The sequence below is a fragment of the Labrus bergylta genome, chromosome 16, assembly GCF_963930695.1.
Source record: "Labrus bergylta chromosome 16, fLabBer1.1, whole genome shotgun sequence".
Taxonomy (NCBI): domain Eukaryota; kingdom Metazoa; phylum Chordata; class Actinopteri; order Labriformes; family Labridae; genus Labrus; species Labrus bergylta.
The window spans coordinates 26,500,358-26,518,563 of record NC_089210.1 but is presented as its reverse complement, the minus strand read 5'-3'; the positions used below and the strand labels follow the sequence as shown (position 1 = coordinate 26,518,563).

The following is an 18,206-nucleotide window of genomic DNA, read 5'->3' as shown; positions in this document are numbered from 1 at the left end:
TATCTTTGCTCATATTGTGTTTTTCTCTTGGCTTGATTTACTTTCCAACAACAAATGCTCTGTGCCAGAGCCCACTTGCCAACTTTGGTCCCATGGGTCTTTGCCTACAAGGTTTTATCAACTTAACCTACATCGACATTGAGGTTCTTTTACATTTGATACATTGCTAAAACAGAATCACATTTATTTGCATGTCACTGAGGAGTGAAGCAAATTCTTCTGTACAATTGAAATACCCTTATCAAGGGCCGGTTCATTTGCATGTTGCATGTCTCATACTGTATAGCTCTACTTCTTTCTGTCTATTTTGCTCATCATGGCCTTGACATCGATGGGAGCAGCGGCAGCAGCAGCTTTGGCCTTTTCTTCCTCCTCCTGCTGCCAGAGGATGATGGGATGGATGCCTGCACTTCGGTTCTGAGCATTTTGGTCCAGCTGAGATTGGCTTGGGTGGAAACAAGAAAGGTGATTAAGTCAGAATCATTTTTGAAGCCTCTTTTCCTTAGGAATTAAAGTATTCTTAGAGTTCTTCAGTCCATTTAGAAACTCCTAGAAGGGATCAGTTAAGGCACTAACCTGAAGTTATGAGGCTCGGGGTTCAGTGCTTTTTTCTGCATTTCTTTGTACACTGGTGACTTGAGGTAACGGAAGAAAGTATCCTGTACCAAATAAAGCAGAAGACACTGCAGGTTACCAGGTTCCTTTTTTGATATATAGCATCTGGTTAGACTTTTAAAACAAAGTAGAGAAGTAAGCAAATCTAAATAATAAATGCGCATTAAAAATTTCTTGCCACCTTTTTTTGTCATTCAACAAAAAATCAACATGAAGTTTACATTGGGAAAAGTTTTTAGTTGGGCTAGGTTTATTTACTAAAAAAGATGTGGTAAGGTTTAAGACTAGATCATGGTTTGGATTTGCTCAAGTTCTTAAGAATGTAAAGAATGTAACCAGCATACTTTTGTTTTGTAATAAACCTTTGAAAACAAAAAAACAAAAACTTTTAATATAAAAAAGAAAGAAAAGTAAAAAAAATAAAAATAAACGTTTTATATGTTAACTGTTGGTAACACAGAATCGTACCTAATCACCTTTCTGAAACTCCTGGGGTGGTTTTATGCATACATCGTCATCCTGTCCCAATATTTATTGTCGAAACAGATGTACAGATGTTCAAATGATTCGGTCATCACTTAAGGTATGAAGTAACTACTCTTTAAACCCTCGTAAATCTCAGGCTCTATTTGCTCCAGAGCAATAAGTTGACAGACCCACCTTCTTCATGAGCAGGAACACGTGTGTCTGGGCTGCTTCCAGCACGTAGCGGTGCGGGTGGTCCAGGCCTTTAACTGTCAGACCCATTGTCCTGCCATCGATGTTGATCCAGCGGGGGGCACCAGGGGCCAGAAAAGTCCTGATCACACAGACTCTCAAGATCAATATCATTATGTATTGCTTATATTTAGGGCAGGTATTATAAGTTTTCTTCTTCCTGCTCCTGTTTGCTCATGAACAGTGTTTCAGCATTATGAGAAAATATTTTTTGTTGTGTATTATGGTGTTGAAACCATACACTGAATTGAGCAAATAAATCAAAAATGAAATGAAATGAAATATTTGAAGATATGTTAAGTTCTAGTCTACTGAGCAGAATGGTTGCCATAGTAAACACTCCTTACATAAATAGTTTCTGACACATAGTCCCATTTATGTTTCTTACTTGAAGATGGTCTCTGCTTTTGTTGACATGGAGGATGCTGTACCCCACTTAAGTTCTTCAGCTGCCTCCCAAAAAGCCAAGTTCTCTCCTGGGACACACAAATACACACACATTTGTTTACATTTGGACACTAATATATAACCTGTCATTTCCCAGATTAGGCACCAGAAGACTGAGTCGTTATATTAGTTTGAGGTAGAGTGTGTTCTTCCTTTGCTTTCTAAAACCATTTTGTGTGTTGCAGTAAGTACTTACAAGGAAAACTTTCAAAATGGCAGCAGTATTTAGTCTTGATGTGCATGTTCATATCAGATTGTTTAGATTGTTTGTGTCATATCAAACAACATTGTTCTTTATCAGTTTACAGAAAAGCTTTACATACATCATGTTCATTGTGTTTCATAAAGGAACTGAAAAATGTCTCTGAAATCTGAAATAAGAAGAGCAAGAATATTTCAATAAAGAATCTGTATTGTTAGCTCAGTATTTTTCCTAGCTCAACCCCATGTTATTTGGTGCCCTCACATTTGGCTATTTCATTTTAGCCATAGCAACTTTTATGTCATTCCGCATTGATATACCCTGTTGTCCAACATTGTAGACATATTTTGTGCCATCTAGTGTTAGCAAAAGCACAGTGCACACATGAAATGAAAGTATAAGATGGCAGCCATCCCTGCCAAATTCAAGTGCCAAGCGAGCTCTGGTAATGCAGAATTAAGCAACACTAAAGAACCAATGGCACTCAACGACATACCACTGAACTCCTTCTTGAGGAAGACCTTGAAGTCATCTCGGCCTCTCAGGTCGCTCAGGAGCTCAAAAAAGCTAAAGGACCAGCGCTCTACTCGCATCTTAGTGGGGGCATCAACTCTGGATACAAAAAAAGAGGCAGAATTTGTCACAATGCAAATTGTCCACAATGCACTGTTATGGACAGACACATTTGAACGAAGCAAAAACAAAATGTAAAAATGTAATCTTTGGAATGGCATCTTTTTGAAGTTTTAATATCTAAGGTCATCAATCCTTTCTTTGTTTGTATGGGCCTCGATAACTGTTCCCTCACAGCTAATCAGAAAATGCTACAAATCCCTTCAACTATGCGTAGCTTCACTAGAAGTTACAATAATAGAGAAAAAGCCCTGCTAGAGAGGTTGTGAGGAACTAAGCTCAGGAGGAGATTAATAAATGGTAAGAGCTCACACTTACCCATTCACACACATAGCACATCTTGCGGAAGCAAATTGGGGTTCAATGTCTTGCCCAATAAGGACACTTTGACGTGACTACAGGAGCTGGGAACATATGGTTTAAAGACAGCCAACTTTACCACTGAGTCACAGCCCCAAAGACAGAAAACAGCCATCCAAACCATTCCCACTAATCTACTACCATCTTATTCTAAGCTACTTGTTATTATAGGAGGTGAAACTGTTCATTGTCTGCTAGATAAAGGATCTATGGTTACCGTTTATTTTGTTTGTTTTATTGCCATGCATTTTTACATAACCCTATGTTCTGTCCACAGTTTCATCTGCAGGCTGCTGACAGGATAGAAATGATTGAAGTGGGCTATGTAGAGTTGTATGAGGAAGTGTTGAGCAGGGTAGTAACACAGTGGGGTGTCAGTAGCCTAGTGGTTCGTATGCACGTTCTATGTACATTCTTCTAAAGCAGGCGCCCCAGGTTGGAATGTGACCTGTGACTCCTTTCCTCTAGTTTGCAATAAAAAGTTATTTAAAAGAGGCCAAGATCTGTTGTCATTGAAAGTATACATTTTCCTCTCGAATAAAAAGACATAGACAAAAAGCTAATTCTTCAGGCCTCACCTTCTCATATTGAGGTTCCAGTACGAGTCGTTGTCTGATAGCCAGGGGTTGCTGGGTAAACAGGGTGCCAGGAATGGGTCATGGTTTTTGTAAGTTGTGATGTACTTGACCAGTCTGCAGAAATAGAATTATAATGAGAATAGAAAAGAATTATTTGAACCCTGCTGTCAACGTTTCCAAACATATCTAGCCAATACAATTTTAAATAATCACTAATAACTTATCCTGTTTTTTGTTATTTCAAGATCTTTTATCATACAGTCTATGGTAATACAGATATAGATTTGAATGTTACCATTTAATTACAGCATGATGAATCTGAATTTGGAATCCCGAGGAAGATACCCAAATAGATAAGACATTAGAGGAACTTACGCTCCAAGGGACACACTGGATTTGACCTTTGACCTCATGATGGCTTGTTGAAAGAATATGTTCTAAAGAAAAAAAGAAAAACAAAGGTAATTTTGCAGAAGTCTTGTCAAAATGACTGATGTCAAAAGGCCAAAATTGCCGCTCACTGCTGATGTTTTCAATGTCAGAAACATTTAAAGCTTCAACAATCAGCAATGAAAATAAGTAAGTGTGTAGATGTTGGGTCTGCCGTGATCAAATCAGAAAACAGGGTGGGTATTCTTAGATTCAATTACTTAATAAATAAATACTGTGGCTTACCATGCGTCTGTACTGGTCAAAGCTGATTTTCTGAGAGACAAGAAAAAAGAGCTGTTAAAAAAATCTGCTTGCAGAGGAGGATGAAGCACTTGAGGCACTGAGGCTACTGTAAACTTGGTGTCACACCTATTGAAAACCACTATGAAAGTCACAACTGAAGCACACATAGTCATGTGGGGCATAACAGAGTAAACAGTCCCTCCAAGATAAAATGAAGGTAGAGTCTTATTTTCATAAAATCTAATTGATACGATTGATTTTATCCATAAATCAATACATCTGCATTGGCTCCTCAGAAAAAAAGAATCAAAATTTCATAGATCCTGACAATCTCTTTAACGAGTGATTTTATTTATTTATTCAGGTTAAGCTTTTGATTGTGGCCAATTTAGTACAAAATGATTGGTTGAATAGAGTTCAAGTTTGAGTTATGATTCAGTTTGTGTCTAGTTGATTCAATATCACTTAAAACAAACACTAACTCTATTTTCCTTGAAGAGACTGACTAAAGACTACATGTAACCCATATTTATATGAGAGCAGTTTACACACAAGTATTAGAAGCTGGGTAAACTACTGTACTTTATGTCATTTTTTAACACACAGTGTTCTCATATCTTCATCAGTGTGTGGAGATCTGTTGGAGAATACAAAAAAGACAGAACAAGAAAATACAAGCAATGAAAATTCAGAACTCGAAAATACAAGTTCAAATTGATTGAAGTCATGATTGTGTTAGATCCCTTACAGCTCTTGTGCTCCCACAGTTCAGCAATTTTACAGTATAAGCAAAAAAGTAAGGTAAGGTTGTATCTCCAAATCAACAGAATTTTTTTGTCTTGATCTATGGCTTTTTGAGACATTATGTGCAGTAAGAGAGCAGAAGATATTTCATTTGAGTGAAACTGAGAAAACTACGATATTAAAATACAATATTAAAAGCTACAAGAATGATATGGAGTGACTTTAAATCCATTTTGACATGCTTGAGATCGTATGTTTGAAATTATATATTTTCATGTACTATACTGTACTTATAGCCTATTTAACCATATTGTACTGCAATGTATTATCATTTATATTACTGCTATTATTATCATACAGTATACTCAATGTACACTTCTCTCTATATACATATTCATATTATACAATACACACTGTACCATGGCAATACCATCTTACTATGAATATTGTGTCTCAACTGCTGTGCTATATTCTATTATTATTAAAATGATTACCATTGATATCATGTCACCATTTGATTTCAACAAGCATTAACAACACATCACAGAATTTAAAACTTAAATTAGAAAAGCTAACTTGCGTTATTATTAGTTTGAGGCCTGGTTACATGTGTGATGTCAAAAGGAAAGCAAAGAACTAAAAGCAAAAGCAAGACAAGCACTAGAAAGCATATGTGAGAGAGACTGAGAGTGTCAGGGAGATTCATTTCTCTTAGTAGACATGTTTACAGAGTTCAGTTCAGCAGAACTACACTAACTTGTATTGCTTCGCTTCAGTAAATTCTGTGTTTGTCTATGCATCTATGTTGGTGCGTGTGTGATCGAGTCTGTTTGTGTGTGTGTGTGTGTGTGTGTGTGTGTGTGTGTGTGTGTGTGTGTGTGTGTGTGTGTGTGTGTGTGTGTGTGTGTGTGTGTGTGTGTGTGTGTGTGTGTGTGTGTGTGTGTATACTGACCTGTTACCTCATCTGTGTTGGGATCAATAAGACGCTCTGGGCCAACATCCATGGCACTGTGAGTGCGACGCTGGACAAATATACAGGGAAATGTGTATAAGTATATCGAACAAGGTATTAGGGACTTCCTGATATGTGTGCTTATGCATGTGTGTGTATAGATTTGAGTACATATTATATATTGGAGGAGTATATTAAAGTATATTACATAAAAGTTCCTGCAGCAGTATACAGCAGAGTCACACACTCACCGGTGGCCTGTTCACTATCCAGTAAGCCCTCTCCTGGCAGTCAAACACCACACGATCTGGCTTCTTTCTCTCCTTACCAGCCCTAACACACACATAAACACGCACATGTGCAGATAAACAGAAAGAATGGTAAGAATGACAGAATTTAAAAATGCAACTAGATGAAGATAGTCTCAGAATGCTAGTTTTGTTGACAGATTGCTTACATACACTAATTAAATGTACATCAAATAAACTAATCAAATGTACAGTTAACTTCCTGTATATACTAACACGCAGCCTGTTTGCCAAATTAAAGGGAAACCACAGAGTGTCTTCTAAAGGTTTATATTCACCATTTTTTAAAAGCACCAGTGCCTTGGCATCAATTATAGTAGACTCCTAAAATAACTGGAGGGAAGAACAACATATTTCTAAAAAATATTTCCAAATGACTTATTCCAGATAAGAGCCCAACTGGTTTAAGGTCGGATTACTGTTAATGCCAATGAAAAAAAGCTTTGATACTCATCAAACTCTCATGCTTTAGATGGGGGCATTTTTTTCCCCAGAGATACCACTCTCACCAACAAAGAAATGTTTTATCATGAGATTAATGTGACCCCTTAAGAGGAAAATTACCTTTCCCCCTAATGGGACAGGTTGACCCAATGGGAAAGGGAAAATAGAGCTTTTAGATCTATAGAGGTCAGACAGTCAGGTGTTTTGTTTTAATATGTCAGCTGTATGTAGCACATTTGGCCTACACAATTTTATTTAAATTTTGGTTCCAACCTTTGACATTTTGTAATTTTTAAAACTAAAGCTCTTATAATGTTACACCTGGTTCACCTACTTGTACTGCTCTGTTGCCTGCATCACAATGAAATCCCACTTGTGGTTCAGCAATTCATGGAGGTGGTTGTAATGTGCCTGTAGAGCACAATAACAGAATACAGCATCAAGCAGCAAATTGATATTGACACAAACACAAATGGGGGGGGGGGGGATGACCCACAACAGATACTTAACAGTCAGTATAGCTTTACATCTGTTGTTTCAATTTTGTATTTTCAAAATCACCTTAAGAAACTACACAATGGCTAAACTATTTAAAAAAATGTCTTTCAATATAACAAAACATTGATTAATATTTCTCTACAAATATGAATAACTTGAAAATATTACACTGAGCTCATAGTTGACATTTCTACATGTGAATGAAGGCCCAAAAAAGCTTGCTTCATGAGGGAAGTAAGCTACAGCTGACTTTTCAATGTGGTCTTGCATGGCTTCCATGTAAGGACATGGAGTAGGCAACCGTTAAAGAGTATAGTGAGAGACAAAATTATTTCAAATATGTGCACAAACCTGTTCATAGGGTTCCAGCATGCCTTTCTTGCGGATGTTCCTCTTTGCCAGGTAAATAGCTACATTTAGAACAAAAAAAATAAAAAATAACCACAGACATTACTAAAAGGAAAAGAAATAAAGCAAATCGAAAACTTGACAAACCTTCTTAATTGCAATTTTAGCTACATTTTTTTATATAGTTACATATTTCTATTGCTATGTTCCCTCATAGCACGTTGAACTGATCAGGTGAGAGTACAATGCAGTCATGCTCCTCATGCAGAAATGTCAAGCATTTTAGGATTTGCATACAAAAGAAAGATCCTCCTCTTATCAAAATGCAAGTTGTTCTTAACCACGTCACTCAAAGTACCAAAAAAATCATTGTATTCACAGATAGTCATGTTCTCATGAACCCTCCACACCACACGACATACGATACCCACCATAGTCACTGTCCTCTGCAACCCATTTCTGTGCAGGCCAGAAGTATGGGGTCTGAAAAAGTGTAGGCAGTTTTAGTGATCCAAAGTGCAGAAAGAATACAGATCTATAAATAATAGCTGCAGCATCAGAATAGCCTCTTGATGAAACTTGATGAAAATACTTAATTCATCATTTGCTTGACTAACAGGTTTTGGCCACCATCTGCTGTGTGTAAAGTTTCAGGTCCAGGTAAGGCTTTGGTTGCTTGTTACATGTTACTATTGCTTAGAAAAAACATTGTATTGTTAGCTTTATATTTGATGACGTTTCCTGTCTTTATGAGAAAACTAATTTTGGGGATTCTGGTTTGGTTAAAAAGCAGTTAAATTGCATAGTCCCTATTTAATAAATTCAATTCAATACATTCCTCATCGCAGGTTCAACTCTCTATCTCGACACATGTCGACCACCTCCACCACCCCCAATAAATTATCATAATTTTGAGAGGAATTTTTCAGAATTCTGCTATAGATAATGTCCCATCACTTCAGTTTTGGCTTTCAGAGAGCCAAGCCATAAATGTGAGACTAAACTCTGAAGCTGTAACTGATCAGCTCCTTGTGGCTCGATGAGCAGTAGAGCCAACAGGGGATGATAAAAGGAAATCAAGGCATCTTTTTTTTTTCAACTGCAATCAAAGTCATTGCATCAGCAAATAACATATCCATCAATCATGATAATATTTTCTTCCTGATCCCACCTTGTACCTTGTAATATTTACAGTCTATGCTTGTACCCAAGTGATCAGAGAGGCACCAGGTGAGCCTGAAGAAAAGTATTTTCACACTTAACTCCAAGTTGTTCCCCGCTGTTGATTTCATGATTATAAAGTCAATAGTCTCAGGTCTTGGGTCTGGTTTGTGTTTAAGACTTTGCAGTACCAGGGCACTGAGACGTACCATAATCTGAGTGCATAGTGATAAAAGCAAAATCTCACTACAATGAAACCAAAACATCATCATCAAGCTATAGGACTAGTGATAGTGTTGTTTATGTCTCAACACATCCTTGGTTAATGAAATTCCTCTCAAAATTCAGTTTCCCTGTGATGTTACAGTAAAGTGCACCATATATTCCAATCATGGCAGGAGGAGGAAGAAAGTTTCACCTGGAAGCGGTAAAGGCTTGCATCATTGCACATGACCAGCTTCTTATGATTCTGCAGGGGGTAGATGTAGCCATAGGCCACTAACATGGTGCCAAAGACTAGAGTCTCTGAATCAAAGACAGGAAGAGAGAATGGATGAGGACATAGACAACATGGAGCTAAATCTTCTTCTGAACATACATAAAATACGATTACATGATTTAGTTAACTTTAAATTATTTAAATTGATAGTACCTTCTGCAGTGCTCTTCATCTTGTTGGCAATCCATGCAATGACGTCCTTACCTGTGTGAAGCACAGATAAGAGCTGAAAGTCTGCAAAGACTTCACACTAATTTGATCAAACTCAGGATCAGTTTTACTGTGCATCAGTTTTATTGCAGTTAAAAGTGCAATATTAAGACGATAAGCTCTAGAGACACTCGGGAGCAATTTATTATCTTAAAAGCAAGGGCTTAAATTTTTATTTATGTCTGAGTTTTCCAAAATACCGGCATTACAAATCTAAATTGTATTTTTAAAAATCATTGTTATATTACAGTAATGGTTAAAGTATTAGAAAAGATTGAGCCTGGAGTGTGTCACAGAACTTTTCTTTAAGAAAACGCATGTATGTGTGCTTGTGTGAGCCTTTGATCCAGCTCTGGTTACTCAACTTCAGTTTTTTTTCATTCATTAGTCTGCAATTTGAATCTCTCTTGTTAGCTATAATCAAATGACACAAATGGATACATGAAACCCCACATCACTATTTTCTCAAAGCTTTAAAAAAGATGACTCAAAATCAGAAGCAGTACTAAGAGCACATAGCTTGCCCAAATACGAGGAAGTGATTGCCGTCAGTCATATTTCTGTCGAGTGCATTGTTGATGAACTGAGTTTTAAATAACTATTCAGTGTTCATCAATCGGGTTTTAATCTAGAGCCTAATTGTTGGCTGTCTCCTCCTCTCTAAAAATTGACCCCACATAAGTACTGAAAGAAATGCAGAATACATAATAAACTTTATTTAATAATAATAAAGATGTTATTCATAATAAATCAGTGTCTCTATGATGCTTAGGTGGACACAACATGTCTCTACAAGGTGGCCACCCTTTTAGAGGTTGAATGATCAGTTGAGGTCCCCTTCACTCCAAAACAGATGACCTGGAAAGGACCTAGAAACTAAGACTTAGACACTGTATAAAACCTATGTCTATCTATCTATGTTCATAACCAACCATTGAAGCTCTGTAGTAGGGCTCTAAGGGCTGGAAGCAGATCTTCAGCTAAATTTAGTTTGACTTGTTTCTCTTATAAGTTAAGGTTCAGTCACTGTTTTCAGAGTTAGATACTCTCTTTAAAAACAACATTGACCTGACTTGAGAGAAAAAGTAATCACCTGTTGTTTTTTTCTGTCTGACTGTTTCTCCATCACCTAGCAATTAAGGAAAACACTTATAAAGATGCATGTTGCAGATAAAACATGAGACCAGGTAGGCTGATACAGGAGCCTGGTGTTCACTTAACTTTTCAGAAGAAGAAGTAGTAGTTAAATCTTTGTTTTGAATACTCGTCCGATTTGTCTTTCAAAATTCAGCATCAAGAATTGAGAAGAGTAAAAGTTCAACAATGTTTCTTCAACTGGTTTTCATTAAAAGCACAGAAACCATCATGACATCTAGTTAAAAAATGGAGAGGATGATGGAGAGATTTAGTAATCTGGCATCATCAGCCAGTAGACATGACAACAGCAGTGAGTAACTACAGGTAACAATCATTCCACATGAATCACACAGCTTGGCCAGTGCTTCACCTTATCATTTGAACGGTTTCTCCTGCAGAAGGTGCTTAGACTGACAGCATCTCTGTTCACATGGGAGGTTTGGCCCCAGTATGCTGACCTTTCCCTCACTGGACTAAGACTAATCTCATCCAATTGTGGGCTGCTTTATTTATCCTGCATTAGCGGCTTAGACAGTGAGGCAGCCAGTCTGTGTGTTCACTTTGTACCACTGTTAGTCAATAAGGCACCGAAGGTATAAAGGTTAAATGTTACCTGAGTTATTTTTATTTTTACATGAATGTTATGTTACTGGATCAAATTCACTCTTCAGTTTGGTTATTGTCTGTTGGATTTATTTTTTATTCTGCAAACATGTTGAAAAAAATAGATCTGCTGTTAAAAAGGATTTTCAGTGGTTCTCAAAGTGGGGGTCGGGACCCCCTGGGGGGTTGCGACCACCAAAAGATGGGTCTCTGGATTCCTTCCAATAAAAATAATAAAAACTGAAAATCATGAAATACCCATTATTGTAAAAATAATTTCAAAAAGTATTTCAGTTTCAATGCTCTGTGTGTGTGATAGTGTGTGTGTGTGTGTGTGTGTGTGTGTGTGTGTGTGTGTATGTGTATGTGTGTGTGTGTGTGTGTGTGTGTGTGTGTGTGTGTGTGTTTCAGTCTCACCAGAGATGACATGTGGGATGGTAGAGACGTTGAGTTTCTGCTCTGAGCCTTTGACACCACTTTTTTGGTCCTGCATCTCCACCACAATGGCCTCCAGCTGAAAGACGAAAGACAATTTATTCATTTGAACCTACGTATAATATGAATATTTAGACACACTAGAAACAGTTGCATCAGATTTCTATGATAGAAAGTATTCATCTCAATTTTTTCATCAGCTTCTTTGGTGAAGAAATATCTGATGGGATCAACAACTGCATGATTTAGCCACTAACCTCTAGTTTGTTGTTAAGATATGCTCTACATCAAAACATTGACATATTACACGCTGCGCCAGAGGTAGAAGTGGTTTATACTTCCTTCCTTCCTTCCTACAATTCCCTTTAGTCTCTGATGTAATCTCAGTTCTGGACAGTGCTTGTTGGAGAGACAGCGACAGGTCTTTAACAAAGTCATTTTCTCTCGATCCAGCTGACAAAGATAACCATTTTAGTGTCACAATATTCACTTTGGGGACTATGGAGCAAAAGTATTGGCCATAAAATTCAAGGAACAATATTAAAATTAACAAATTAAAATATTATAAAAAGTTATACTTGAACACTTTATTCAGATGTTTGCAGTTGTAAACATCTGATTAAAGTTAACTTTACAATTGGGTTCTTGCACATCAATATTTGAAATGTTGTGCAACATCATACCAGTGTCCCAGTAGGACCACATTTTTGACAGCAATACTAGCCTCTTATTTTTTTATACTTTATTTTCCAAATGTGAAGCACCAATATGACAAATAGCAAAGTAAAACCACTTGTAAAAAGGCATATATAAAGCATGCTATAAAATCAAAAACAAAACAATTAACAAGTAACAAGTAACAAGTAACAACAAACAAACAAACAAACAGACAAAACAAAACAAAAACACTGCTACCCATAGTTTGACTCCAGGTTCCACAACTGGAACCAATAGCATGAGATCAGGTTCAAGTAGATACAGTAGGAAGCAAGGAAGTAAGAGTTCATGTTCGGTAAACAGTCAAATTAGATTTCTTAGACATAATACATGATTCATTCAAACATAATTCATTGAGAAAGCAGATTTAGAAATACAAGACATTCTACCAATAAAAAGTAACTGATAGCCAGCTGTTAAGAATAAATGAATAAATAAAAATCGCACAAAGAGTAAGGAAATTTGTGTTTGGTAGATTATTTCTTTGTTGTAACAATGCTCCTGGGCAATAAATCTTGTACCGTTGGAAAGCCTGTTTATTTCCTTTTTAAATGGTGCCACATTTTTAAGGAACAGGCATTTGAGGGATGAGCAGCAGAGCTGAGTATTTGGGTTGCACCCATGAAAAACTTACCAAATCTTCTCTGCCAGTGCCAATCAGCTTATTCTACTGTTGCTATTGACTCTTGTTTTTTTAGCTTCTGATACCCCAGGTGTGCGCATGGGCCCTGCTATAGTGGTCAGTTGCTGTCTGCTCCAAGAGTGCCATGGTTGACTGATCTTGATAGGGCCTGTGCCATAGGGCTACTTCAAGCTGGTGTTCTGCACAGCCAAGTTGCAGCATTATTTGGAGTGAGCCCTAGTACCATCTCCAAACTGCCCATACAAGTTCCATGTAACAGGGGATGTCAGGGACAGGCCGAGAAGTTGGCGTCCCAAGAAGACTACACCTCAAGAAGACCGTTTCCTAACCTTGTCAGCACTTAGGAATGGTAAGTAGTCTTCTACAGATTTGCAGTCAAGGTTTGCAGGACGATATGGCCAACGGCTCTCTACCCACAGACTGCATGCAGCCAATCTCTGGTCTTATAGGGCTGCCAGGAGGTCTGCCATGACTGCCCTTCACCATCAGGCCCATTTGCACTTGTGTCGGCAACACGTGCACTGGAACCTGAATATGTGGAGTAGTGGTGTGAAAAATGACAAAATTGCTGAAGGTTTACATGTTGGGCCAAAAAACATTTAAACGTTAAAACGTTTTTTGTTTTTATTTAACTTCATTTATTCATAAAATGCTGCAGGCAGGCTACTGTTTGTTAAATGAATACATTTTAAAATTGCCAATATGTCTTGTTTTTTCAGACTTCAATCATCCAATCAACTACACAACACCAAGCAAGAGTCAAGAGCAGAAAAAGCTGTTTGGAATTGGCAGAGGAGATTTGGCAAGTTTTTCATGGGAGCAACCAAAATACTCAGCTCTGCTGCTCATCCAACTAATGCATGTTCCTTACAAATGTGGCACAATTTAAAAGGAAAATAAACAGGCTTTCCAACAGTACAAGATTTGTTGCCAAGAAGCATTGTTACAACAAAGAAATAATCTACCAAACACAGATTTCCTTACTTTTTGTGCAATGTTTTATACATAAAAAGTGTACTTCCTGTGTTTGGTTGTTGACTACTCTTGATATCTATGAGTAAACAATCTATTTGCTGTGCATACGATAATCAAGACTATACTTTTTTTTTGTTTTTATTAAGCTGTGGTGCATCATCTTTATGGCTATCCTCCCTTACTTTCTACATAGTATCTTTGATCCATGACAAGAGGCTTATTTCATGAAGTCCTCTGATTTTATACATTAACTGCTCCATCACAATCATTTTTTCAGTAAGTTCCTTCCATTCTTCACACTCGGGCTAACTTTCTGAAGCCAATTTTTAGTTTTCTAATACAGGACAGGACCAGAAGATATGGATACATTCAGCACGGTGTTCTCCACAGTCTCTCCAGCATTTTGGCATTAGGGTAATGTTGTAATTTAGCTTGTTGAACCGGAGTTATAAAATATATCATCTGGAATTTCCATGCATATTATCGCTAAAACTGAGAAGCCTTTATCTTATGTGATGATAAGCTTATATGTTTCTAATCCGTCTTCGAAACATTTACATGAAGTTTCCCATGCCATTGCACTTTTTCTCTCAATTCTTGTGATTTCTTATTACTTTCTTAAATGTTATACAGTACTGAGATTTGATGCTTGACCTTCTCACATTTATAGTTTTTTTTTTTGTACAGCATCAGGGGATTAAAATCTGTAATTGTTTTCTTTTTTGTATGCCAGTTTTCTCAATATAGTTTCTGACTTGTAAATATCTAAAAACATGAGAATGTGGCAAACTAAATGATTTTTTTAGGGATTCAAAGTGAATAACTCCTTCTCATCGTCATCTAAAAACTGTCCAAATATAATAAATATAATATTAGCCTCATATCAGATCATATTTCACATAAAAACATATAACCAGCTCCTAAAATATGATGCAATGCTTTCTCTTTAGTAAGAAAATAGTGTTCTTTCCTTGGTCAAATCCAGTGAAAACACTGAACTGTAGGACCTTTTTTGGACAATAATTTACATGTAGAGATACACGTGATAAGCTTACTTTCACTCTCCCAGACATTATAATGCATCCTTACAGAGAGATGCTTCTCACTCAACGTTATGCGTACGCCCACCTTAATTGATTAAATCAACCTCTTTGATTATACCTTAATTATATTTAAAATCTTTGCAATACAATTAAGATGATGCCTGGCCAGCTAAAGGCAGAGGTGATTTTGGCAGTTGCTAATTGTATATGTTCTAGGGGGCGCTTGCTTTAGCCTTTAAATGTGGCCCGCCCTGAGTATAATGATAAATAGAAGTGTACTGCCAGAATGACAACTTCACTGCTTTCTGCTCCACTTGTATTACCACTGTTTCTCTCTCTCTCTCTCTCTCTCTCTCTCTCTCTCTCTCTCTCTCATTTCTTTATCCACTAACTTGCAATGCAACAGCCGCAACTTACAGCAACAAGAGAGAAGGGAAGTTCAGAGTGTGATTAATATGACGTAACTTCTCGCCCTTCTAAAGATGGAAAGGCAAGAAGTTAGCCTCAGTTAGCTTTTGTAGTAACTTCTCAGTAATTCTGTAATGATGATTTGTCTTCATCACAAGTATGTGCTTTTGTTTAACTACTGAGCCTTACTCATTTGGTCCTACTTTTGTGTGATACAGACAGATAAACAGTGGTGACATGATGACAAAGAGGGAGTGTGATGGGGCCAATAAATCTTGACCTGTCTCAGGCATCGAAAAGGTTCTACCCTGCTCCGACCATTATTTATTGTGTGGTTAATATTTAAATTATTTAGAGAATGAATAAAGTTGGCAATTCAACCTTGTCACACTATACAAAATACAACATTTGAAGATAAATAGTCACACTATGCAACACACTTTTAGGTAATTGTATAAGAGTTGTTGTATAATAACTTTTGGAATGTATCTCACTTATCTGCTTCATTTCCATTGCTATTGTATAAACTATATATTCGAGTGTAAATTTTTTATACCACAAATCTGTCTGTTGCATTATTGATTCAGTGATATCAAAGTTAACATCATCATCTAAGGACAGAACCAGCTGAGGGCAGGGTTATGCTACTTAACTACTGACCCTCACCCTGCAGTAACACCTGGCAGCAGACCAGTAAAGCAGCAAAGCTAATTGGCTTTAAAGTAGAAGTAGAGATTATCTCTAACAAGCTCCTGCTCTCCTGAAAGCAAACAAGTCATGTGCAAATCTCTACATACAGGTACTCAATGAGATCTCTAGTTCTAAAAGGAAACAATAATGAATGTATTTCTAAAATCACAGAGAAAGGGATAATTTACAGCTGAGCATCTTACTGTACAAGCAAGGCAATAAAAGCAAATGTCTATAATCGAAATAAATTGAGTTGAATTTAGCTTTAAAAGTATTATGAGCAATTGATATGTCTGTAATCATTTAGACATGTCTGATCCAAATACAGCAAAGCATAAACATCAATAATGATGATGATATCCACTCACCTTTTTGAAGCAGTGCATACGGGGCCGAAAATGTTGACCCCGGTCCTGACGGGCTGTTCTTATTGTCATATTTGCAGGTGAGTAAAGACCAAATCAAATGGAGAAAAAAAATATTTTTTAAAAACAAAAATCCAGTTATAATTTCAGTAGTTTCTGACAGAAGAGTTTTTGCCTGCAGTGGACTTGAACAAACAGCTCCTCTGTGGGGATTGTAAAACAGGATAGGAAGGATAGATTTATCCACCAATCAGCTGTTAGAATCCTCTGCTCTCATCTCTACGTACTTTTTGTAGCCTTTCTCTGTGACTCTTACATTGGCTTCTGTGGTCAAGCAAGATCAAGCGACAAATCTTGAACAATTTGTTTAGGGTTGCAGAGGAAGTGTTTCACAATCATACATTACTTCATGAATTCATTTATATGTTTAAATTAAATAAATTAAATAATTGTTGTTATGTACGGACGCAGTAGCGTAACATTTTTATTTTCTCAACATCTTTATTTGTTAATCTCATAATCTAAGGTTAGCAATGGTGGTTTTTGTGTGATGATGACTTTATTTCAGCCATTTTCTCAAGATCTTGATAAATTAGCTTGTTACCACAAGAAAACCAATGTTGCAACAATATAAAAAAATGGAGAGCTCGAGAAAACATCGAAAATGTACAATATCACAGGGAAAAAAGAGTCAAATAAAATATGTACATTCGCTTAGGGTTTCCATAGTTTTGAATAAAAAAGATCTAACGCATAAGTTGTATGTTGTTGTACAAATTTGTGAAATTGTTGCATATTACACTTGGATTTTTGATGGATTGATTCCTGTTCTACACCCCTTATGAAATAACCCAGATGTTTTTTTGTTTTTTTTAAACTTTGGTACTTTTGAAACCATGGATCATTAAAATAAAAGGGATTGTATCCTTTATAAAAGGTATCAGAAATTTTGAGGGCCATTTGAAAGCTTTAAGAGGTCATTTACTGCACCTCCTCTTCCCCGATTATGCCGAGGAAGGTCTGGAACTCGGCGGTCGTCTACGGCACAGTGCTTCATGCTAACATTTTCTCAAATAAATTCTACAATAGCCTTGAAAGTATTCTTCGCGAAATCAACTGGATATTTAAACATTTATGTGTTTGTCCTTTATAACTGCTGTCGCACGGGAAGTGACGATTCTTTCGACTATTCAATTCAATTCAAAAAACTTTATTTGTCCCTGGGGGGCAATTCAAAGGCACACAGAGCAGTAAATTAACAACAGTGAACAGATGTGAACAGAACTATGTGCAGTAAACGAGAAATAAATATATATATACAGAACTATGTGCAGTAGTGACCAGATGTAAACAGAACTATGTGCAGTAAACGAGAAATAAACGTATATATACAGAGTTATGTGCAAGTAGGCAAATACTAAATACTAAATGATAAGTTAATAAGGTGCATGGTGAATAATGGAACGAATCAACGGACTGCAGTGTTTCTAGCCCAATTTTTTTAGGGTCGGATCAGTATGATTGGCATCCCAACAGAAGGGTAGCAAAAAGTAGGACATATGGACCAGTAATTTTAGGACAACTTTTGACAGTGGAAATGCCACAAAATGCGTGCCGTACCGTGATGAACCGAACTGAACCGCTTGGTGGAAATGGGGCAAGAGTGAGAGGTGTGGTTAGCAGGGTTGGTTGAGCATGTGGTGGAAGGGCCCAATGGGATATCTTTTCATTGAGCCCAGAAATCCTGAACGCCTCTGTGTAAAACTACAGCAAGCAAAATAGCGTAACGTTAAGACTGT

General features: G+C 37.0%; 1 protein-coding gene across 1 annotated transcript; it reads right to left on the bottom strand.

The window, feature by feature from the left end:
* Nucleotides 1–121: 121 nt before the first annotated feature.
* rgs9a (regulator of G protein signaling 9a) lies at nucleotides 122–16,654 on the bottom strand. The gene is made up of 17 exons (XM_020644225.3): nucleotides 16,411–16,654; nucleotides 11,549–11,645; nucleotides 9,335–9,385; nucleotides 9,101–9,207; nucleotides 7,953–8,004; nucleotides 7,525–7,583; nucleotides 7,010–7,086; nucleotides 6,175–6,256; nucleotides 5,931–5,993; nucleotides 4,228–4,257; nucleotides 3,928–3,989; nucleotides 3,553–3,666; nucleotides 2,478–2,593; nucleotides 1,721–1,808; nucleotides 1,276–1,414; nucleotides 577–659; nucleotides 122–445 (listed from the first exon to the last, which is right to left on the bottom strand). The coding sequence occupies exons 1-17, from the start codon at nucleotides 16,477–16,479 to the stop codon at nucleotides 289–291; spliced, it is 1,446 nt and encodes a 481-aa protein (XP_020499881.1). The 5' UTR covers nucleotides 16,480–16,654; the 3' UTR covers nucleotides 122–288.
* Nucleotides 16,655–18,206: the final 1,552 nt, after the last annotated feature.